Source organism: Perna viridis, chromosome 4 (genome assembly GCF_037379345.1).
Source record: "Perna viridis isolate PV_CMFRI_1.1 ecotype Kerala chromosome 4, ASM3737934v1, whole genome shotgun sequence".
NCBI classification, from domain to species: Eukaryota; Metazoa; Mollusca; class Bivalvia; order Mytilida; family Mytilidae; genus Perna; species Perna viridis.
Genome location: NC_142448.1, coordinates 38,755,805 through 38,781,290, shown reverse-complemented (window position 1 = coordinate 38,781,290; position 25,486 = coordinate 38,755,805). Strand labels below are relative to the sequence as shown.

At 32.1% G+C, this 25,486-nt stretch overlaps 1 protein-coding gene across 1 annotated transcript in view; it reads right to left on the bottom strand.

Moving 5' to 3' along the window:
- The window catches only part of LOC148620015 (RYamide receptor-like), a 31,399-nt gene extending 5,913 nt beyond the window's left edge, over window positions 1–25,486 (bottom strand). The window contains exons 1-2 of the mRNA XM_088580513.1: window positions 25,431–25,486; window positions 186–2,039 (exon numbers count right to left, since the gene is read on the bottom strand). Of these exons, the coding sequence (XP_088436639.1) occupies window positions 186–968 (783 nt within the window). The 5' untranslated portion in view covers window positions 969–2,039; window positions 25,431–25,486. The remainder of the gene's footprint in view (window positions 1–185; window positions 2,040–25,430) is intronic.

The following is a 25,486-nucleotide window of genomic DNA, read 5'->3' as shown; positions in this document are numbered from 1 at the left end:
TTCAGTTTATACCCAGAAAATCAATCATCCAAATAAGAACTGCCGAACGGCCAGAAATCAGTTCACAGCCCCGAAGAAATGATCAGAAACTTAATAACAAACAAACAAACAAACAAACAAACAAAAACCAAAAAACAAACAAGCAACGTAAAACAAAAAAAATCTCAATATTGCTTCATTCTTACCTTGCGCTTCGAAGATGCTATCCTTAAATCCCGAGAACTGTCAGCTTCTCCTGGAGGCTGCTTTATCCATATCATATATCCAATATGGGTATACGTACACATCATGATAAACAAAGGCACAAAATACTGTAGCATCATTATTGAGACACTGTAAATGTATCTAGAAGCATGACTGTGCCAGACTTCAACACAAAGACCATTAGAACCGGGTTCAAATTGTAAATAAACTATTTTTGAATGAATAGCAGTAGGAATTGCTATCAGCATTGCAAAAAACCAAAAAACAGTTATCATGACTCTAGCTTTTGCTTTAGAAATTCGTTTCTTCAAGGGCTTTGATATGACAAAATGCCTATCACAGGCAACGGCAACCATCGTAAAAGCACGTTGTAAAACGGACACAAGTTGGAGATACTGGACCAAAGGGCACATCCAGTCCCAAAATGGCCAGTAATGATAGATAATGTTACTCATCACTGTGAATGGTATACATACCACAGTCATAAGAATATCACTTACGGAAAGACTTGCTAGAAAGAAATTAGTCACTGTTCGTAGTCTTTGAATTGTAAACACAGTATAGCAGACAACAAGGTTTCCACCAACACTCACAAACACCATAATTCCGTATAAACATACTATAGTTATGATAAAAGCTTTTGGCATTTGGTAAGGTTCGTAGGAAATCATTTCTGGTTCCATGTCCGATGCGTTGTATAGCATTGTAGAGTTTAATATAACTGACACGGTTTTGTTCAACAGATCAGATGTTATGCTCGGCATTGGGTTTCAATGATAATGACAGAACTAATAGAAATTTCATACATCAATTTGTCATTTAAGGACTATCACGTTTCTTTGGCATAGAATTTCCTTAGAGTCTTTCGTGATAATATAAGAAAACGATGATGTCAATCAATGTTTTGTTCAAGGCACTACGATGCTTTGTTTATTGCCAATTTAATAAATTATTTGTGATCAAGTAAAATTATCGATGAACACAACTAAAATCAATTTTAAACGATGCACATCATATAATTTAAAATACTTACGACGAATTTCCTAACAATATGTATATTGTATGTCGCCTTCATTTACAATTTTCGTGTTGAATTCTTCGGTAAGAAGTTGTAAGAGAAGTCCACAAACTACTTTGGTGCTTCGGGATTTACACGAAGCGCCCTCGTCAAATAAACACTCAGCAGTATTTTGTCCAGGCCACTTTTTCGCGGTATCTGGTTGCAATAAATCTGCACGAAAACGTCAAGTTCTCTTTGGTTTTCAGAACGATACTGGTAAGCAGGACAAAGTTCATCATTTAATAGCTGTTATTTGTCAACACTAACAACGTCTGTCATTAGACATTATGTGATCACATTTTTTAACGCCATATTAACACTTTCTACCAAAGACATTTGAAGTAATAGAATAATCGATGACAATCATTCGAAGTTTGAAGTTGAACGCCTTATATGAAGAAAACAAGGAAACAGTTAACGAAGAAAAGATTTAACTACGAAGTTTAGGTCCAAAATATGAGTAGATCTCTTCTATGAACAGAATGAACTTCACCGACAAATAACTTATTTATTGAAATAAAAAAAAAAATACATTCCAGTTATCAATATGAATTTTGAATAATACGGATTTCTCCGTATTTACATGAGTGGCTCCTGCAGTAGAATATAAACCTTCTGCTCTAGCTTCAAAATACGGAAGACTTTTCACTTTCTATCAAGTAAATTTTTTTCCTTCCAATATTTGATATCCCCATCTCTTCCAATGATATTTTTAAGCAACTTGCAAGTCACCATGATTATCAGTCATTATTAATCATTAATGTATATGGTTTTTCTGAAATAAAAACGATATGTGAAGAGGTATAGTTGAAAGTAGTACATTGTAATTAAGTCGCGTATCCATTATCATGTTGTTTAGATATTTGTTACATTATTGACAGTTGTTCAGACTAAAATATAGTCTTAAGTGATTTATTCATAATGCTCTAGGAGATATAATTTCATTGTACTAGTTATCCCAAATGGGCTCGACAATAACATTTTGATTTACAATTTGTATATATTAAGCGAGGTGTTAGACACTCCAATAGGTACAGTCAATTGTTAGATGGAAAATAATTTGGCAGCCATTACGTATTATTTTGAAAGAAAATATGCGATAATCTAAAAATGACGTAGATACTAAAAAATACAATGTTTTAGCCTCTCATAATACATGTAGAAATATATTTTGTTAATCAAGTTGACTATAAGGTACATCATATTAATAATAGTGAACAGCTTTTGTCTGTCATCTTGCAAATACAAAATTTCGTATTTTCAATTAAACATTAGTGTTTAGAATGTTGTTACATGTAAATAATTTCATTTTTAAAAATTCATTATTTAAAGAATGTTGGACATGAAGCAAAGCATGGTAATTCCTAGAAATTTTATCTATAGAAATGCCATTTGAATTTACATATCATTTGAATATCATAAAAAAGTTCGGTGATCCCTTTTTAATATATAAAACGTTGGTTAAGCCTTCTGCAGAAAAAAAAGAAATATTACAGAAGGCATTTTCATAGTTAACAAAGTAGGGAAAATTCACTATAAAGAGTCAAAATATATATGTTATATACAAAAATAGGTAATAAATGCCGATATCAAGACCCAATTACTGTAAACCGGTATTCTCACACCGTCTTTATTTCGCGGTTTCTGCGTTCAATTAAATTTCGCGCAGTATTAATTTCGCGATCGTTCCGGATATCATTCTTAATGTTCTTCGAAGATAATATTCACGACAGTTTTATTTTTGCGTTACAGGTCTTAACCCTGGAAAAAGCGAAAATAAAACTGTGGCATAGTTTTACTGTTTACAGCATATCGAAATCGAGCTCGATGACCCATGAATTTAAATGGAAAATGTAAAGTATGTTCAAGTAGGTTAAACTTTGGGAAAAATTAGGACAATATATAGATACAAATAGGTGTGATGACAGTTTCAAATCTTGCCTCATTTTCCGTAACTCTAAAAGAAAATTTTTCATTTATTTACTTCTAGAGTAAATGATCCGGCAAAGGCAGTAACGGGTCCGGGGTCGGGGTCGGTTCCAGGGTTGGATCTCATTTGTTATGGAACAAAATGCCTTTTTTAGTGAAAACTGACCAGTAATTGCCTGGAACCCCTCATTCTCTGGATCCACCACTGCAAAGGAGATCATGGCATTTTAAAATCTAAAATTTAAATTAATTAATTCGTCAATATTAGTTATAGTTATTCTCCAAATATTCAATCAAGGAAGATAAAAGATATCATCGAGTAGTATATGACGATGAAATCTGTTTATGATTAAATAGCAAATATTTCAACACGAAATTCTAATTTTGCTTTATTTATAACGAGAATGGATATGGTAAATATGCCAAAGAGGCAACACTCCATTTTGTATATCAATAGAACTGAAATATATTTAGGAAATTGAAAATGAGTGTCGAAAAAAAAAAAACAAAAAACTAAAGGAACCATCGCATCAAATTAACTGTCAAAAAAGCAAAAGCCAAACAATCAAGGAGTGAGGTATCATCAGAAGCATTAGAACAAATACGGAGGAAGTTCAAGATTCAAAAAATTGCATACGATAAGTACTTAAAACAATAAAAGATGGAAATAGGAAGCCAAATCTAGCACCGATAAGTAATACCAGAGTCTGTAAAAGGAGCTAGATTATTGTTGTCCCATATTTAATACAAGGAACAAAGCCTTAGTGATTTAGGAATTTCGAATTTTGTGTAACGACACATTTCGAAATTGTCAATGGAATGTTTCAAATGTGTAAATGTAGTTATTTTTAAGCAGCAATATATATTTATTTATTGGCATTACCTGCTTCAAATTATTGTTAGTCGCCCTGAAACCGTTGTTTTTCAGTTCTTTGTGGCCATATTAAGAAGACAAGAAATCGTGTACAGTCTTGGTAGAACCTTTATATACAAATAAATTGTTTTGTTGTGAATTCACAAAAATTACATTTTATTAAAGTTGCCAGGAGTGGTCACCCAGTTTTGAATAAAACGGTTATATTTCTTGATTTAAAAATATTTTATGGTTGCAACATGATGGCAATATCAGCGCCTTTGATTCTTCGATATACGCATTTGGCTCTGGCAGATAATAATCATGGCGTTTTCCTTCGGTTCTAAGCTTTATCTTTATGTTATTTAAATGCCATGCCAGTGACCTGTCATTATCTATACTTGCGTCAGTCTCTTTAGTTGCATATATAATTTTAAAGAGGCTGTAATAAGGTTGACAGTAGGAAATTTATTTTCTCATCAGTAGTGATGTTTACATTTACAAGCATTATAATAAATAGTGCAAGAAAAATAATGTCATTAAGGAACACTTACTTTTTGTATGAATCAATACCTTCAATGCACTGATAGTCAGAAAATTTAAGTTCTATCTGCATCTCACTTGACAATGGTAACTTTATAAAACTTGTTTCTAGATGTAGTTTTAATTTTTTTCCAATTTCAGATCTGATATGAAAACTACAATTGACACAAAGGATAAAACTAAAGAACAAAAGGAAAAAAAGGATGAAACTCCGACGACAGAAAGCATTCACTTTGTACTATAAAGAAATTCCTTAAAGGTTTGTATTCGAAGAATTTTATTGACAAACATTCGATGTTCTTCCTCAGAAAAGCTTTTCTTTAGGTCTTTTGTCATGAACATCTTTGGCTTTCTAATATGTCACTTACGGACGTTGACCTAGGGTAAGGGACACAACTCTTAGAAATCATTTGCACGTTTGTATTCAGGCATTTTACATCAATCTTATGTAAGCATCAAAGTAACTTGGACTGATTTCATTCTGTTTCAAATGAAAGGTTGATGAAATTAATATGATACAAATAAAAGATCTCAAGAGTTATTCCCCTTACCCTAAGTCTACCTTCTTAATACATCATTTAACCACGTGACAATTGTGTTTTTAAACGGAATAGAAATATCATTACAATTGTCAATTATATATGGACTGTGTGTATTAGTGAAAATTTATTAACATTTTAAGAATTCTTACCATTATTTGTAACAGAAAAAGGAACACATATGGTGAATCGACAGGGAAGCACCATCGTATAACCCCTTAAAAATAGTAAATACTTATAGAGATCAACAACAGGTCTTCACTAAGTGTAAACACACAATTAAGTAAGCTGTGAAAAGCCCCGACGACAAAAGTAATAAAATCTTTGGTAACCGAACGATGACACAATTCAAAACAATCTAAAAAGTAAAATAACGAAAACACATTAATAACTAACATTTCCTGGTTGTGGATATGCGCATGTCTGCAGTGGAATAAAACTAATTTTATAAGGCATTAAGCATCTTCCTTTAATGTAAGATTAACAATGAACTGAAACTACAACTAAACACACAATAAAATTCACTCAGTAATAAATCCAATTCTTCCCCATGGAATACCTCAACATACAATATAAATACAAAATGTGATATCCAATCAAAGTACTCCAGCAGTTAATGAAAGCTAGCTCTAGCTCAAAGCATATTAAAGAGTAATCAAGGAAACCAAGGTTATGGCGGTAATCAAAAGAATGTAATCCAGGGACAAAGACCAGGAATCCAGTACATAGACGGTAAATCACATCATCGTCCTTGGTAGAGGATAGCACAGATTTATGGTTTTCCACAATCTCTTCTTTGGAAAGTGTGGTAGCTTTAGGTTACAGACCACCAATTCAACCAATGAGCATTTGGAACGTACGCAAAAATAGTCCTACGCAGAAATTACCCCTGTTCCTCATAGTGCTGTGAAAAAAGTTCTCATCTTATTTAAAAAATTTAAACAGTTTCTGAAAGGAAAAACATTTCTGTACATTTTATAGGTGCATTTTGCTTCTTGTGATGTGAAGCCTAACCTCCATAATGATTTTTAAATATACCCCTATCTTGTGAAAACACTGGGATTTCCCATGCTATTTATAGACCCTTCACTTCCGGTGACCAGTACTGCACTGCAAGTCTGCTAACCCCACATGCCATTCTGAGGATTGTGAGCTGACAAATGTAGAATCATGCTGATATATAGTCATCTGCAGGTTAAAGTTAAGGTAAAGTCCAGAGAAGCCATTGAATATTGTGAAATTAGCATAGAAGCCTATGGGAAGTGGAATTAGTGGTTTTTAGCCAGTATAGGTCTTATCACTGCTATTATTTTCTTCGTCTACCTCTGATAATAAAGAATGACAATACAATAAAAACTACCAGGATTTGAAAAAAAATCAGTCACTACATTTCCAGTTAACGTTAACGGTAATTGGTTATTTAGCTAACCAATGATTTCAATGAAACAGACATTATGTGATCCATTCTATCAGTCTTTGTATTCCCAAATGCACAATACACGCGGTGAAAGTTATTTTACTTTAAAGCATAAATTCAGAATTGAACCATATCTTCTTAGATTGCCTCCAGCGGAAAGTATTCAGTGACAAGATTAAGATTTTCAAACTTAAAATCATGTAGGAACTAGAAGGTGGTCTGGAGTTCCACGAATTCAAACAAAATATTTGATGTTTGTAAGGAAGGGGTAGGAGTAGGATATAAATTTCACATATTCTTCCAGTAGAACAATCTAACGATAAAACAATTTGCGTTATTTTCCAGATTACTAATAGAAAAATCCTAAAATGATTAAATATGGTGGATTATTGTATATCTGTAACGTTCAATTGTACAAAAGAGTGTGTGTGATTTATGTCTGGTCTTTGTCCCTGAATTACATTCTTTTGATTACCGCTATGACCTTGGATCCCTTGATTACTCTTTATCAAATTTGTTCGTCTTGTAAACCTTAATGTATATGTATTCATATATTTTTTATGATATCAACTGTTTTGTGTATTTCGCCGGTGTATATATCATTTGTTTGTTTTTGTCTCCTGCATACTTTCTTTCTTTGAAGCTTCTTTAAATCATATCTTGATCAATAGGTTCAGAATTCCCTCTATTGTAACTAGTGATTTTGCTATCAAATAATAATAATTTCAATCATAAAATGGGCACGGAAGAGGGAACAAAAAGTTATCAAGGAAACCCAGATTATGGCGGAAATCAATAGAATGTAATCCAGGGACAAAGACTAGACATGGAAAACAGACACACACAAAAAGAACATAATTTAACCAAAATAGTACATACAAAGTAACAAAGTAAAATGATCAACTCGTACTCCACTACAAACTGGCTGCATGGACCAGGTGCACCGATAGGGAAAGCGTCCTCTGCTTTTTTAAAAAAACACCCGCCGATTTGCTCATAAAAAGTCAAGTCCGGAGTAGACGAAAGAGGAAAGGAAAATTATAACACGTTGAACAAATCAGTTTTCATGGTGCAAATGGATACAACGATATACTTAAATAAAAAAAAAAATAGAATAAAATTATCTCACTGACGGATTGAGAATGCAGATTCGCTCAATATATATCGATATCCTTTACCTTACTTATAAGATCTGATAACTATCATTCAGTTTCTTAACTGAGTCCTTTTTTCTAAGGCTCATACTCTTGTATTAAAGTTGTTGTATTTTTTTCATTTAATGTCCGATTGGACTACCGTTGTTTTGAAAAATGCAATTTGAATTTTGCTTGTTAATATAAAAGATTACATATACGGCCATAATTACGAAATAGAACAGAACTTTTTTCACATCATTAGGTTCATTGTCAGTCATTAAAGACCTAACTATTTTTAATTCTATCGATTCTTGGAACGCTTTTTTCCGAGGGTACACATAGGTGTCTTAAAATTCAAGAAGCCAGACAATTATTTTTAATAGTCTCGAGGCTCAATTGAGTTAATCCTGTCATATGGAAAGAAGAATTGAAAGGCTTCCATTCATAGAGGTCAGTGACAACTGAAGAAACCTCTAATGAAATGAAAGAAAAAATATTTAAAAAAACATTGGAAAGAATTTTAAAATTAAAAAAAAAACAAAAAAAAAAAAAAACAGTGTAATCAACTTAACTTTAACAAACAAGCACATCGCGCCACAGGAAAACGCGTGACTGTACGATTGCACCAATAGGGTAATGTCGATTAAGTACCATTCTTTGTAAGAACCAGCCATTGGATGGCACATTATATTTCTCAATTTGTTCTCTTTTGCCTTAAATATATTCAATACATCTAGAAAACAACTGAACAGCTGTTTAAATTTAAATGAAGCATTTGTGATGTAGATATTTTTGACTACTTATATCAGGATAAACTGCGGGAAAAATTTCCCGCCATTTTTCTTCAGTGCATTTTTCAACTAAATTTAACCTATCAATATCTTAAAGCTCCATTAGCTGTCATTTTCGTAAATTTTTGTTTCTGTTGAAATATACCAGAACTTTGAATTATTTCTACTAAATTGTACTTTTCTTGTATAATTTAATTTGATATTCACAAATAAAATGTCCCCGTGCAGGTCCGGGTGTTTAAAAGAATAGGCCTGCAGCAGCGCTAAGCTTGTCGTAAAAGGCGACTAAATAGTGCTCAGAAACCTAGGTGGGGGTTAGGCGCTCTGCCCACAGAGCAACTGGGATGTGTGCCCCAGGTGGTGGAATGGGGTACCCCTGGCATGTTACATGCTGGGGTTGTCAGGCTATAATACGGCAAACCTGACCGCAAACCATAGTGGTGCACCGTGTTGGGAAAGATGCCACGTTCCTCGCACGTTAAAGAACCCTGCTGTGGTATTCGACAGGAGTAGGAACCTTTGCCCTCCACCACAGGAGGCTAAATTGCCCGACCTTACCCATCCCCCCTTTTTCTAGTGGCAATCAAAATTTGTCGACCCTGTTGTCCTTGTGACCCATCCTTTTTTTTATCACTTCATGTTCATTTTATCATCCATTTCATGTTCATTGTCTGAATGTGGCTGAAATATTGCTGCTCGGACGTTAAACCTCAACAAACAAACAAACAAACACAAATAAAATGTATTAAACACATGAAATAAGTGTCTATATATTTATTGTCTTGCAAGACAAAAAATCGACCTAGAAAAATTCGTATGCATGTGACTTCTGGTGACTTTAATCGCGCATGTGATATAAGGGTCGCTTCTTTAATAATAAATCTGATTGCAAAGCGAAAGTGGTTATTCAACGGCAAGGAAGACCGACGGACTCAAGCCGTAAAAGAAAAAAATGGAATATAACGCAGGGATCCTTTTTAAATTTACGTACTGGAATATTATGTTGCTCAAATATGGTTCATTATTTATTTGAAAGCTAGACAAGAAATAAATGAAATGAAATGAAAACAAGACACGTGATTATCTGTGTATCCGTTATTGTTATTTTTAAAGGAATTTTTATCCCAGGTGAATGTCCTGTCGGCAATATTCGGAAGTAATGGCGAAAAATAAATTAGATCAGAGCTATCGATCTTCTCATCTTCTCTGATTAAAAAAACGTTGTTTTCACTATATTCTGTAGGTATTATTGACATTTATTGCTCCAATTGCATTACTACAAACTTATTTAAGCAAAATTTCAGTAGAATCAAAACTGAACAAATTTGGTAGCTAATGCAGCTTTAAAAAGACGCAATTTTACAACCACTTAGATGGTTATTTTCTGGAGGTTATAGGGTATTAATACTTGGTTAATGCAATAAAATCTCTGCATTTTTTCCCTTTATGTGCCACACCTTATATACATTTTGCCAGGTTCTTAGACAAAGAAGTACTAAATAATTTGTTACGTAAACCCTTTGCTTGTTCTTAACTTAAGATCAACTAGGGCAATGTCAACAAGTATAAGTAAACAAAACTAACTATATGAAAGATTCACACATAAATAGAACAAGTAATTTGATTAAACTCTGCTTATAAATAAAAACAAAGGAAGAAAGTAAGTTCAGACGTGGAAAATCAAATGAATTGGAAGGCCTTATACATTTAATACTTCAATGCTTGCGTCATGAATGCAGTCAATTTGAAACTGGAGGCGTTTATTAAATGAAAAGTCCATTTAATTTAGTTCCGTTGTAAATTCACGTTTATTTGTTCCTCCAGTTCCAATCGCTTTCCGTACTTTAATGTCTACCTGTATTAGCGAGATGTATATTATTATTTGCATGTGCAAATGTGTAACATGTCATCTATTGAATCATTATGCTGATATACTAAGCAGTTTCTGATGGAACGACCTAAATATTGGACAGTTTGGCGGAAAGTTTGAATTGACCAATAAAAGATATAAACGTGGTAGCTAATTACATTTTACTGGGTCATTGATGTCCACAAATAGTAATAAACTTAAAGTTCATCCAAAGCCAAAATCTATGGTAGACACATGTACACAAAGAATTGTCAATATCTTATCATTTTAATGAATTGTAGACTGAAACTTTTGATTCGCCTGTATACAAAATAGATTTTATGTAAGGAATACATTCTTCCTAGTGGTTTTATATTTTCCCTAAAAATAATACAGATAAGAGGCAATATATGTGTACTTCTCCCTTAAAATCGTGTTTAGATCCTCTATATGTTACAAAAAATATATATATAAACAAATAAAAAAATAAACAAAAATAAAATAAAATAGATGAATAAATAAAAAAATAAATAAATAAACATAAAATAAAATAGATGAATAAATAAATAAATAAATAAATAAAATGCATGAATAGAATATATTTTTATAGTTGAGGTAAGGGACACAATTCTTACAAATCATTGGAACGTTTGTATTCAGCATTTTACATCAATCTCATGTCAGTATTAAAGTAACTTGGATTGATTTCATTCCCTTTCAAATGAAAGCTTGATAAACTTTGGTGGAACTGAATATGATACAAACATATCACTGATTTCAAGTATCACTATTTCCCTCACCCTAGGTCTACCTCTTTAAGATTAATCAAATGTTCACTTGAGATTAACGTGTATTTTTTATACGTACCATCAATCGGAACTACTCAGCCATTTCCGCTACATTTAAAAAATAACCTCTGATGCAGAAAGGAGAATTTCTTCTTGTAAAATGTGCCGGCATTGTAGTTATACGCGACTCAAAGTAGTTCTATCCATCAGGTGGCGTTAAAAAATGAATGGTAAGACATCACTACAATTAAAGAACAATAACTCTGCCAAGAACGCGAAAGGAGGAGCTAGGAAAAAAATCATTGGTAAAAATTTCAACCAGTAAAACTAGTTCTAGAATCGGATCTGTCAAATTCGAGACAAATTATTCCGCCTAGTGCCTCCGAAGTTTTTCTTTTGTGTAACTAGAAAGGCTGAGGAGTACCGATTGATATATCATACAAAAAAGCAAAAATGTGAAAATAAATATATAATTTGATTTTTAAGAAAGAATGATTTATTCTGACAAATTAAAATGTAAACATTAAAAAATCTGTAATATGTAATAATAAATTAAAAGGTACGTATTACTCATAATAAAACTTAACAAAATATAATGAAATTAAGTTAAACACTCAAATTCAGTTCAAGTGCGCCAAAGCCAGTTTTCGTCGTCACAAACTATTTTCAAAGACAAAATGCTACTTCCTGATATAGCTTTGGGTTCAACTTACTATCAGGGTTATGCCAGATTGTAAAAAAAACATAGTTTACGGGATATTGATCCGGTTCACTGAACAAAAATGATGAATATCTAAGACTCAATCGACAAAACCCTATGTCACAAATTAGGGTTCCCCCTAAAGAAATACATAGAAAAATATAAAAATACTCCAAATGAAGAACGTTTAGGGAGAAAAATGGCTAGAAAACATAATTTTAACAATTATTTTTACATCGAAAACGATTTTAAAAAAAATTTCCACAAAATACGGATGTCCCATGAAACACAGTGAATTACGTTACAATTTTCCTGAAGCTGTAATGCATTTGTAACAGACACATAGGTAAGACTATGTGAGGAAAAAATGCCATAATTTTTTAAACGCGATAAAAATAACAGATTCACACGTAACGGATAATGTTTTTATTGAAAAAAATACATGATTTTTACCTTTTTCCGAAATGTGCATTTAATTGTGAATTACATTACGGTGTCTCTTACATCTGTTAATGGTGGTAGCAAACTTTCCATATTCTTATTTATACACACATCAATGTCAGTCATAAATGACTCTTGATCAGATTTTCAGGTGCTATATATTTTTTCACATTCTTGGTCAAGTACAAATCCATGAATTACGTTATCACGGTAATTTCTTTTAAACGGATAAAAAACACTGTTCTCGGAACAAATTAACAATAAATCATCAGTGACATCACCTATCATACAGACATCTTTAGAATGGAAGTTGTGACACGGTAACAATTTTTAGGCGTTCCTGAGGTAAACATTCCCTCTAGTCGTAAGTGTCCTTAGTTTTTGTTAAGTGCAATTATTTAGATATTATTGACTTTCAGTTAAATTTAATTTAGAAACGGAGAATACATGTATTGGTAAGATGTTATGACAATGGTATATTGCTATGTATCATATATAAATCAACGATTGGTATATATTACGGTGTAACGTAATTCACAACATTGTAACGTAATTCATCTGTTCATAAACTGTGTATTTTGATTACAGAAAATGGTTTTACATGACAACTTGATACATCGATTTGATACATTGCATCATCCCCCAAGAACTTGAGATTAAGGATACCACAGACACTGTGAAGTCAGCCTCATATCTTGACCTACACGTAGAGATCAATGGTAAATGAAAATTATTGACCAAACTTTACGAGAAACGTGATAACTTTTCATTCCGAATTGTCAACTTTCCATTCATCTCTGGTAACATCCCTTCAGCCTGCGTATGGAGTTTTCATATCACAACTCATATGTTATGCCGGAGCTTGCCGTAACTACGTATACTTTTTGTATCGCGCTAGACTGCTTGCAATTAGGCATCTGGAATAGGTTTATGTTGCTACAAAATTGAAGTCATCACTACAGAAGTTTTATGGTCGTCATCATGAACTCGTGGATCGTTATGGTGTATTCATCTGCACCAAGAGAAATGATTTGTTTAATGTATCACAATTTTCCTTTCCCCTTTCGCCTACCCCGGATTTGACTTTTTATGAGCAGCTCGACGGGTGTTTCTGGAAAAGCAGAGGACGCTTACCCTACAGGTGCACCTGGTCCATGCTCTAAGTTCTTAGTGGAGCCTGAGTTGCTCATTTACTTTTGCTACTTTCTATGTATTATCTTAGTTACTTAATGTTCTTTGTGGTGTTTGTTTTCCGTATTTGGTCTTTGCCCCAAAGAAACTGGATTACATTCTGTTAGTTTCCGTTAGAATCTTGGTTCCCTTGATTACTTTTTCAAGTGACCTTACAATATCAGCGAAAAGTTGTTTCTGTGAATTAGATATATTTAATTTAGACATTATGATAATTTTTGGTTGAAGATTACTCGTTGATCAAACATCGTATGTTTTGCAAGTATACCAGAAATATTTGTTATAATATGTTAAACCATTGATCGAACCGATTGTACCTTTATCGTTTCATTACATGCCACTGAAGACTTTTTCTTCATGTGGCGTATATAAAAATGACAAACTTAACAGATATTATATATTTTTTTTTCAAATGTTACTTACCAAAATATTGCAGTTAGTTGTTTTTCGTGTTTAATCTTCCAATTTTGTTATGTGCTACAATTAAAGCACGAGAAAGCCACGGAATATATATTACACTGTTAAAAGTGAATTACGTTACAAAGTCGGTCATTTCCGTTAAGCCAATTTTTAAACATTCCAATTGGATTTGAATGCACAATTGTTTTCGATGTATCACCTAAAAGATATATGAATGGAAATATGTTGTTAAATTAGCCTTCATCTTTTGCTAATTATGTTTCCAAAGAATAATTAAGATAACCTTTTTTCAATTTCATTTTGTTTTATTATTTCTTTTTTATTAGATGTTATAAAATATAGAGTATCTTAAAAAGATAACAATTTTTTAACAAATATTTGTTGCGTGTTGTGAATTTATTGTTGATCTATCGAATGATATCATTTGAATCTCAGTTTTGAATAATTGTTTGATGAAACTATTATTATTCAACATGGGTGTTCAGAAGTAACGTAATTCACTACCAAAATACACTGGATATATTCAAAATTTCGTACAGGACACAAATCAACCCACCAAGAGCTATCTCATGCGTTTTCTTGCAATTCAAACTTTGTTTTATTGAAATTAGAGCATTTGAGTTGTTTTCAGTGTTCAAAATGTCTGGCCGCTTTTCTGTTCCTATTGGGGCACTTTAACTGAATTTGAATGTAAAATAAATAAATGAAGCTGTAGAATGATAAATGAAAATATTCCAGAATAAATCCACAAAAAAGTATTTAGCTAAAAATCAAATTTACACTCTTTGTTGTTGTTGAGAAAGTAAAAGAGTAATCAAGGGAACCAAGGTTCTAGCGGTACTCAAAAGAATGTAATCCAGGGACAAAGACCAGACATGGAAAACAGACAAACACAGCAAAGAACATAAAGTAACTAAAATAATACATACAAAGTAACAAAAGCAAATGAGCAACTCGGACTCCACTACAAACTGGGAGCATGGACCAGTTGCACTGGTAGAGTAAGCGTCTTCTGCATTCTAGAATTCTACAGTACATTCTATATAATTTATATCTCTTATGAACAGGGTTTATATGAAAAACCATGTGTTAATTTCTGTTGAGTATAACGTTTTAAACAAAATATAAAAAATAAAAATATGTAGGCTTTCCAACCACGAATCACATTTTGCATGATTCTTAGCTTGTGTACTTCTAAATTGGAAATAATTATTCACGATAACTAATTGATTATTTTATTCATTATATAGATTTTATTCATAATTTATCGATATTTTCAACATGAGTTTTTAAATTCTGTGATTTACGGATTGATATCAAAGTCGTGAGAAATCCGAGAGTGAAATTACCATATTTATTTCACAGTGTAAATTATTTGTAGATTTATTATACTTATCTTAAATCTCGGCCCTTTGCTGAAGTTGATTCAATTATAACTTTTGACTTTTCAAATTATTTACTGCCTATCCCCATAATAAATGAAAACCATTTTAAAGTATACCATTCTCATATCATTTAACTGCAAGAATAGTAACTCTTACATTTTTTGTTTGTTTTGGGCTGCAATTCAATATACAAAAGTAGATACACCGAGCAAAAGGTGATCAGTGTGCCAGAGTTTCTTCTTGACAACAAATTTGTCATTTGTGGAAGACAATTTTTCAACAAATTACCGGAATTCCAATTGGCAATAGTCCTGTTTCACCGTGATTGTTTATCAGTTCGGTAATTTTGTTATTACCCTGCATAGTAGACAAGACAATATTTTATTTATAGCCTCAGACTCAGTAGTTGTACAAGAGGACAACAACAACAAAACAAAACAAAACATACAAATACAAACATGTACATGCATGTAAATAAGACAAATACACAGACACAATACACAGAACAGTCAATATCATAAAATATGTGAATACAAACAGATTCACATTTATATTTTAACACATTCACTTTCATATGATATTAGCAATTTTTCGTAAAGAAGCAAACACTCTTTTGTATGATTGAACATTGCAAATAGTCAATAACCCACCAAATTTACTCATATTCGGTTGCTTTGAGTAGTAATCTGGGATGTAACAAGATCTTAAATACTTAACCGTTGGATTATTACACTGGAAGAATATGTGAAATTCATCTCCCAACCCTTCTTTACAAAGATTACACATTCTTTGACTCCGTGGGACTCCAGACCACCCCCAGTTTCTATTGGTAGTTTTAAGTTGGAACATCTTAATTTTGTCAAGTGAATACGTTCTGTTGGGGACGATCTGAGAAGATGTGGTTCAATTCTGAATTCATGTTTAAAGGTGGAATAGAATTCACCACGAGATGTGTTGTCCATTTGTGAAAACCAAGATTGATAGAATTGATCACATAATGTCTGTTTAACTGCGACCTTAAACCAGTTATTTACTTTAACGTTCGTTCCATAAGTAACTAAGACCCGTATCATCAAAGATAGATTTAATATAGTTAACCCACCTAAATCTGATTGGATTATTGTCATGCAATTTTATCAGAATGCCGAAGCATTATATTTGATAGTTTTTGTTCTTTTTGCATAGTTCTTGCGCAAAAGCTAACCATTCTTACTTTAACAAATATTTCATGTGAAATTCTACCCAACTCTCCATAAACCATAAAATTTGGAGTGCTGCTTCTCAGCTTAAGGATATTTTTACAAAATTTAAGATGCACCTTTTTAATGTTTTGCTTATTTTCAAAACCCAAGACCTCAGAGGAATATAACAGTATTGGTGACATCAAAATATCAAATAACTTCAACTGTAAATCAATTGGCAGTGGAATGTTTCTTAGTTTCCTATAGAGAGCAAAAAGAGCTTTTTGGGCTTGATCTATTAGACGCTTTCTTGCAATTATATAGTGAAACTGCCGTTGTGCCAGCACTCCACAGTTTAGTTTAGTTTCGCACTTTTGGCTAGGGATGAAAAATGACATAAATGGAAACCGGTGGTTGCTATAGTGATTAAAAATGAAGAATCTATTGTTGATAAAACATTTTCTGAAAAAAGGTGACTTTTAAAAGTATTTTGCAATGTTTTATATATTTTCAATGTTGAAGGGGCTTTTTTTCAATGACAATTTGACTTCATTGTGAAAGTGAAAGTAAGTCAATTTTTTACCATGCTAAATTTAATAAGTGGATTACAAAGTGAAATAGCTCAAAATCTAACCGGCGATGCCCATATGAGGAAGGGGTTTTTGAAGGGAAAAGTTTGAACAGTTTCAGGGATTGAAATAAAAATTTCAGATATTTTGCGGGAAATTTGATATTTTTTAACCTGATTTTATGAATTTTTTTGCAAATTTTCGCATATTTTTGCATGGTTTCTATGGTAACCCTATATGCTGTGGGTAATTTTTTTCCAGAAAAGTTTTACTGCATCCTGAAGGCCTTGGTTTGAGCTATTTGTAGATATATAGATTTACAGATGCTTGACAATTTTTTAAAGTGATAAATGTTACAAAGCATCAGATTACAAGACCAAAATTAGGCAGTTCTACAATACTGTGGAGTGCTGGCTTAAAGGGAGCTGCCTATACCCCTACACATTTAAAACATTGCTTTGCATCTTAGAAACTAGTGTTTTTATGCTATGCTTTGATACAAGGGTTAAAACAATGTAACTTATGGTATGGACCTATGTTGTTGTTAGCTAATAAGTCCCTAGCAACCAAGTATGCAGATTTTTTGCGAAGTTAACAAAACAATCATTGAACTGATTCATGTGTGAATATGGCTCTTGCCATCACAAAGAATGAAATATATTTTTAAAAGCTAAATATTTGCGCAGGTTACATGTAAAATAGTTAACCGGGCAACTTTTAAGTGCACAATAAGCAAAGGTTTAATAACCTTAGACCTGGAGTGGACTTTTTAGTATTTGGTTTTCAGTTCATTCAGATTTCTGTGATTTTTCATGTGATGAGCTTCAAATGTACTATTTTGGCATAAAACCTGTATTAAAAGCTTACAAAACCCCAAATTTAGGGTTTATAAGTACATATGGGTTGTGATTTTGTATGTTTTAAGTGGAAATTTTCATTTAAAAGATGATTATAGCAAAACAGTGAAATGTATATCTGCACTTAGGTATAAGGAAAGTTCTCCACTAATGACGAGGAGATAGCCTAGTATGAGAATGCCTCTAAAATTGTTATCAATTGTCCAATTATGATAAATTTGGTATCATTTTATTCGTAAGAAGGTAAGCTTTCAAGAAATAACTAGAAAATTACAATATTTAATATTGCATTCTGTTTAAGCCAGCACTCCACAGTTTAGTTTAGTTTCGCACTTTTGGCTAGGGATGAAAAATGACATAAATGGAAACCGGTGGTTGCTATAGTGATTAAAAATGAAGAATCTATTGTTGATAAAACATTTTCTGAAAAAAGGTGACTTTTAAAAGTATTTTGCAATGTTTTATATATTTTCAATGTTGAAGGGGCTTTTTTTCAATGACAATTTGACTTCATTGTGAAAGTGAAAGTAAGTCAATTTTTTACCATGCTAAATTTAATAAGCGGATTACAAAGTGAAATAGCTCAAAATCTAACCGGCGATGCCCATATGAGGAAGGGGTTTTTGAAGGGAAAAGTTTGAACAGTTTCAGGGATTGAAATAAAAATTTCAGATATTTTGCGGGAAATTTGATATTTTTTAACCTGATTTTATGAACTTTTTTGCAAATTTTCGCATATTTTTGCATGGTTTCTATGGTAACCCTATATGCTGTGGGTAATTTTTTTCCAGAAAATTTTTACTGCATCCTGAAGGCCTTGGCTTGAGCTATTTGTAGATATATGGATTTACAGATGCTTGACAATGTTTTAAAGTGATAAATGTTACAAAGCATCAGATTACAAGACCAAAATTAGGCAGTTCTACAATACTGTGGAGTGTTTACAAATTGAAAACCGTGCTTAGATATGTATACGACTCTACTATTTCTATATTTCTGTTATATATTTGAAATTGAAAATGTTGTTTACACATTCTTTTACTGAAGACAACAACTCTTGTCTTTTCATTATTAACTTGTAATTTTCATTCTTTACAGTAATTAGCGAACACATCCAATGCTTTTTGCATAGATTCCTTTGTTTCTGACATTATAATTGCATCATCTGCATAAAGCATCACAAATATTTTGACATATACATCAAACATTTCTGAGCATGAACTTTCTATCAAATCTAGATTTTGTACTTCATTGTCTTGCAAAAAGATTTCTAGATCATCCAATAAAATTGAGAACAAAAAAGGCGACAAGTTTTCTCCTTGTCATCCACCAACTCCACACTTAAAAAATACAGAGAGTTTACCTTGATACCTAATACAAGACTTAATATTCTGATACATATTGAAAATAACTGAAAATATTTTCCCTGTTACATTGGATTTTAGAACTTTTAGCCACAGACCATCTCACTGTGTCAAATGCTTTTTTTTAAAGTCAACAAATGTGCAGAATAGTTTTTTTACCTTAGTGTAACACAAAGAAGAAGCCGCATTTGATATACCGAATAATTATCAATGTAAGTATACGCCATTTCCTAAATAAATGAAACGACCATCTAAATACAATGAAAGCAAATTGAATATTTCCAGATTCATGAACGTTTATTAGAGAATTCGTGCAAATAGCATATACTATTTAACATTTCAGTCTGTTGATGACGACAGAGAAATCCTCCGTTCAACACGATATTTTCATCTCGATATTTGAAACTCTTATGGAAATGTAGGAGGACAATAACAACAAAACACACACACGCAGCACGTCCGAAAATTTCTACAAAGGTAAGCGTACTCTGCGTTTGTACTAACGCCTATTGATATGCACATGACATGTCTGTGATTAACGGTCAGTATAAAAACCATGTCAATAATTTAAAGTACAAAATAGAGATCGAGGTCCGATCATATTTGTGATCCTCATGATCTAGCTAAATGCATTGAAAAAAAAATCTCAGAAGTATAGTATTCATGTTTGCACTATGTTAACATGACTTTTATATGTAGAAAAAAAACGATGGAAATAATTGGCTGGCTGTGCTTGATGATATCAGTAAGCTATTCACTTGGAGTCAGACAAAAAATAATGGAATTAGCCAAAAGATCCTTCAAAACCTGGAAATTATAAACTTTAAGATAACGTCAGACGTTCAGAACTCAGTAAAGAAATGTAACAAACTTTGCAAGGAGCTTGGGCTTTCACTGGCTTTTACATGTACAACAACAGTTTTGAATACAACATAATTTGTCTTTTACGTGTATTTGTACAGAAATCATATATGATTTGATATTATTCCAACCTTCCTAAACCACCGCTGTTGAAAAGAGTGGGTTAAGCTTAATATAGTATTCATAGCTTTCAATTATCATATTATAACGTAATTATGGCTTTTCTGCAACAATCAAGTTCTTTGATTTATTGTTCACAGAACAGTATTAGTTATAGCAATTATTTTGTTTTCGTTGACATTGCAGTATTGGCTTGCCTACAGTTATAGGACACCATTTTAAACAATTGTAATGTCAATAAATTAAAATAATGTTCGAGTACGAAACGCTTCTTAAATAACCGCTAAAAGTACAGATTAAGAAAACAAGAAAAAATTTAGAAAAATCAAGAAAAAGGAAGAAAATTAAAGCCAACCATTTACTTCCTGTAACTATTATTCTCCGTATCGATGGTATTGACGTTCACCATTAAATTTTCCCAAATTACCAAATTTCCCATTCCCCCTTCCACGTAAATAATAATAATAATAATAATAATAATAATAATAATAATAAAAAACAACCATACATTTTTTTTTTTACAAATTTCGGTATGCTGTACACGTGCTTCAATGAGTAACTTGTCAAGATTCACGATTAAAAATATACCAAGAACCATTAAACTGAAAGATTACTCCATTGAATGATATGACGTGTATTAATATGGTGATATAAAACGTCAAAATGCAATTTTCTGTCAACCACTAGTGAAAAAAACCCCGCAATTTAGTGTGCACCAATTAAGTGTGATTAAGTTTATTCATTTATAATAGCCCTAATTTTCACTTTCAACATAGTATAATGCATTTTGCATGTGTGTTGTAATCATTGATACTTTTTTTTTTAAAAAATTGTGAACATAGTCGTTTTTGCATGATTAGAACGAGTTAAACACCCCCTCTCCCCCCAAAAAAAGAAAGGAAAAAAAACTTGCTTCAAATTATTTTAAAATAATATAAAGCGTGCAAGTGCAATTCTCTGTCAACAAAATTATTTTCATGCTTTTAAAACATCATATCGTTTAAATCATATGTGCTAGAAATGTATATGGAATGAAACGAATTAAAAATAAAAGCAGAAACTTTTGTTATCCAAACTAATGTAAATGTACGTTTAGGATGATTATATATGAAAAAAAGAGATGAATCATGATGTAAACTTAACTAAAACTTTGGTAGTTAAGAAACATAATCGAGTAAGAACAATTTAAATACGAAGATCATCATCATCATCGCTACGTTTGCAGCCAAGGAATAGCTGCAAATTTTCTTTGTGCCGTTTTCGCTATACGTTAATTACAACATGAGAGATATACCCCACGAAAGCTGCTTAATACCTCCTCACCATTGACCTTGTTAACAACATGGTGCAAATCACGGAAGCATTACCAAAAAAAAAAGAAAGGTGATAAGAAAAGTTGACAATATAAAAACAAACGTTTATTGGAAATGATTTTACTTTATGTCTGCAAACGATATTCATTTCCTAATTACTGTCGACATCAGACTCTCTAATTGGAACTTAAGTTAACTTCTACGAAAATGAAAATAACCTCTATGATAGTTCTCAGAAGCGATTTACGTTCGTCAACATTTTAAGTTGCTTCAAGGGAACGTTTTAGAACGTCTTGGTACATTGTTAAATATTGTGATTTCAAACAGAAAAAAAGTTATTAACTTGAGTAGTATGTGAACAGTATTAAAATTAATGCTGTGTTTTGCATTGCTAAAGCCGATCTATACTTTTTCAAACATTTATTGTACTTTATAGGGACCACATATCGCTTATAAACTTATCTTTTATTTCAAAAATTATTATTGTTTTCAAGCTCCGTATCTCGCTTTGACGTAAGTTGTAGTTAATTTTTTAATTTTATAATTTAATCGTGATGACAAATGTAATTTTTAAACTTTTGACAGAAATTGCATAAATTTTTTTAAAGAACTAAATAATTTTCTTTATATGTAACAATTGTAAAGAATATTACTTTTTTTTCTATGACAAAACTTTTTTCTGTATAAGTTTCTTCATTGTAAACCAATTTGTAATTCCTCTGATTTTTTAAACACCCTGATTTCTACATACCTTTTCGTGAATATACTACGAAAATTTTCACGATGTCCTGCTATCCAAATTCCAAAATGTTAACATTTTACTTGAGATAAAAATACTCCCTTAAAATCGTTAAAGCTCTAACTGGTATTCCATACTATTTTACATAAAGAGGCGGGCTTATTACCAAATATGGTTTAGAAAAAAGAGAATGCATCTCTGCGCAAGAAATTGAAATGCCAAGGGGAATAGAAATCACTTTGCTTCACCAATACCTCTCCCAACATCATCCAAATCAAGATAAAACTGATATAGCTAAAATACACTTATATGAAACTTAAGCCTGAATCGCTCAACGAGCTCGATAAGCAACATTCTATGTTTTTTTGCAAAAGCGGCTATGTTTTTCTTTGATCAAATTCTTATGCTTATACCAAAGAAACAATTGTATCAATTTTCATTGCATTAAATGCTGTCCAGTAATTTCGGAGTTTTTAAAGTAATGACATAAAAAATAACTAAAAGATGTCGAAGAAAGGCAACAACTCCAACATGGCTAAACAGATTTACATGAAATTATCACCACGGATAGATCTCAACATGCTGAACATTTTTATCTAGTCAGAATTTGGCTAATAGTTTTGGAGATTTATGCGAGAAACTTTAGTCTGACTCCTCTGTTCTATTATAAGTAACAGCGACCACGTTTGCCGACATATGAAAAAATCCCCAGATCAGTTCTATACAGTTTCATACTAAGTTTGGTTCTAATTGGTGTGGTAGTGTCAGTGGACAAGATTTTTGAAAGAAATGACACAAAAAATAGAGAAAAAACGTCGAAAAAGGGCAATAACCCCATGACAATATGGATTAACAGATAAACACGAAAATTTGACGACAGAAAGATCTCATAATGCTAAACATTTTACTCTACGTCAGAATTTAGCTAAACCTGACGGTTTTGGAGATATATGCGAAAAACATCTGTCTGACCCTTTTGTTCTATTTTCAGTAACTGTGGCCATGTTTTTCTAAGGATCAAATATCCACACATCAGTTCAATGCATACAGAACAACCTTAGGAACATTCAAACAAAGTTTGATTCTAATTGGTCATGTTGTATCAGAGGAGAAGTTTTGAAAATTTGTTAACGACGACGACGGACATCTAGTGATGGCAATAGCTCACATGGTGAGCTAATAAATAGAATAAATCAAACAATTAAACGGAAAAATAAATCTGAGTAGAATATGTTTGTGTGTATAATGCTCATATTGATAATTGTATCAATTATATTTTTACACGTCAGCCGCCGTAACAAAATGTTGAGTCTCAAAGAAAGTTCCAGCCCAGCGCGTCAGGTGCTCGTCATCCCGTATTGTTGAAATGTAAGAAAATCACGGAAGCGTGACAGTGCGTCCGTCCTGTTTTGATCATTTCCTAATTTTCTGTATTTTATAATAGATCCGTTTGTAGTAAGTTGATGAGCATGCTCAGTTAATACTTAATTCCGCTAGGTAGGGCTTGGGAAGAACGAAAGAATTTTCATCGCAGAAATGTATATTGAGCATGTTCTACGCATGCTCATCGACTATTCTACATCTAGCACAAAATGGTCTACTTCCCCTGAACTGTCTTTCCTTTCCACTATTGCACATCATTTTATGGCTTTTTTATGATTGAACATGAGATGTCACCTCGGACCGTGACGTTAATCATCCCACTCAATGAAATTCACTTTTGAGACAACAATAATTATATGATTTAAACAAGAGAGATAAATGCCGACATAATTAGCATTATAGATCAGTAGCAAAATGTCCTAGTTACAAACTAATGTATGGAAACAATATTATGGTTCATTGTTCGTTTTCTTCCTGAATCTATGGCTCCTGGGAATCCGGGCATATGTAAATCTTTAAGTTTTTGTTTCTTTAACTCTATATATTGTATCTTAAACAAAGGAGGTCGAGGTAAGGCTCATTGTTATGGATCGTCTTGTCGGAACAAATTCTCGGAATTGTTGACTGTACATAGTTTTCAATGCAGATAAATATTTCAGACTAAAAAATTGTTATCAAGTCTGTTTTTCCTATTGTAACGTACAAAAAGAAACAGCGACCAAATAACTTGCAGTAAACAAAACACAAAACGATCAAAATAAAACCATCAACAACAACAAAACAAAACAAAACAAAATGGAAAATACAAATATTTACGCTCGCTCCAATTCATGACAATTTGATTATATGCGGACAATGCCCGTATATATTTCCCACATGCCTGAATAAATTAATTTGAGATAAATACTGTAATCTGATTGGTTAAAATAATTGTGTTATATCTCAATGGATAAAAAAATATTGACACGTCCCTATTCAGTTAAATTCAGAGCTACTTTTCTCATGTTTTAAGATAAACATATGTTTTAATATTAATGATTTAATCATAACCAATTCTTAAATGTACAATATTTCGCCGATTTCTATATACTAGAAATGAATTATGTGTTATTTATTTCCGAAGTCGTGTGTAACCTACACTCAACGTCTAAAACGAAATGGTATCATTCTTGTCAAAAGAATAAGACTAAATAGCGGAATCCAATTCTAATTCTGTTTATAACCTTAAAACGTGATAAAAAAATATTATTGAATTTGTTTTCCAGATTATGGCGATCATATTTGGTTAGAAAAATGCTTAAAATGCACATGCACATCTTTCAAATGCAAGCTTTCATTTGTCCTACTTCGATTTTAATCTCTATTCCAATATGCACAGATTCTTGTGATCTTTTTATGTCGATAACGATTGCACAGCTTTACTTGAATGTATCACTCCTTGTACTGAAAAACTAGTGTACAAAATTGACCTGACGCCATGCGTAAACGACTTACGGTGTGCTTTTTAATGGCGGCTGTCAACCATAATAATTTAATTCTCAGTCGTATTGAGACTGTTTGCGCTGGTTAATCGGCCCATTTTTTTTAATGATTAAACTCAACGCGTGCCGAAATAGATTTAAGAAAATAGTTGTCAGTCGAAAAAATTCGATTTTAAATGTTAATTTTACAATACATGAACAAATACATTTTTTAAAAAGTAAATATTTGACGCAAATTTATCAAGTTATTCGATATTCTTTCTGAAAATTCCCCATTTCAAATATATGTAGGGACAGTCACTAAATATGGACTTACTGTAAAAGCTTTCTTCTCCCCGATTAAACCTAAGACACAAGTTAAAAGACCACACG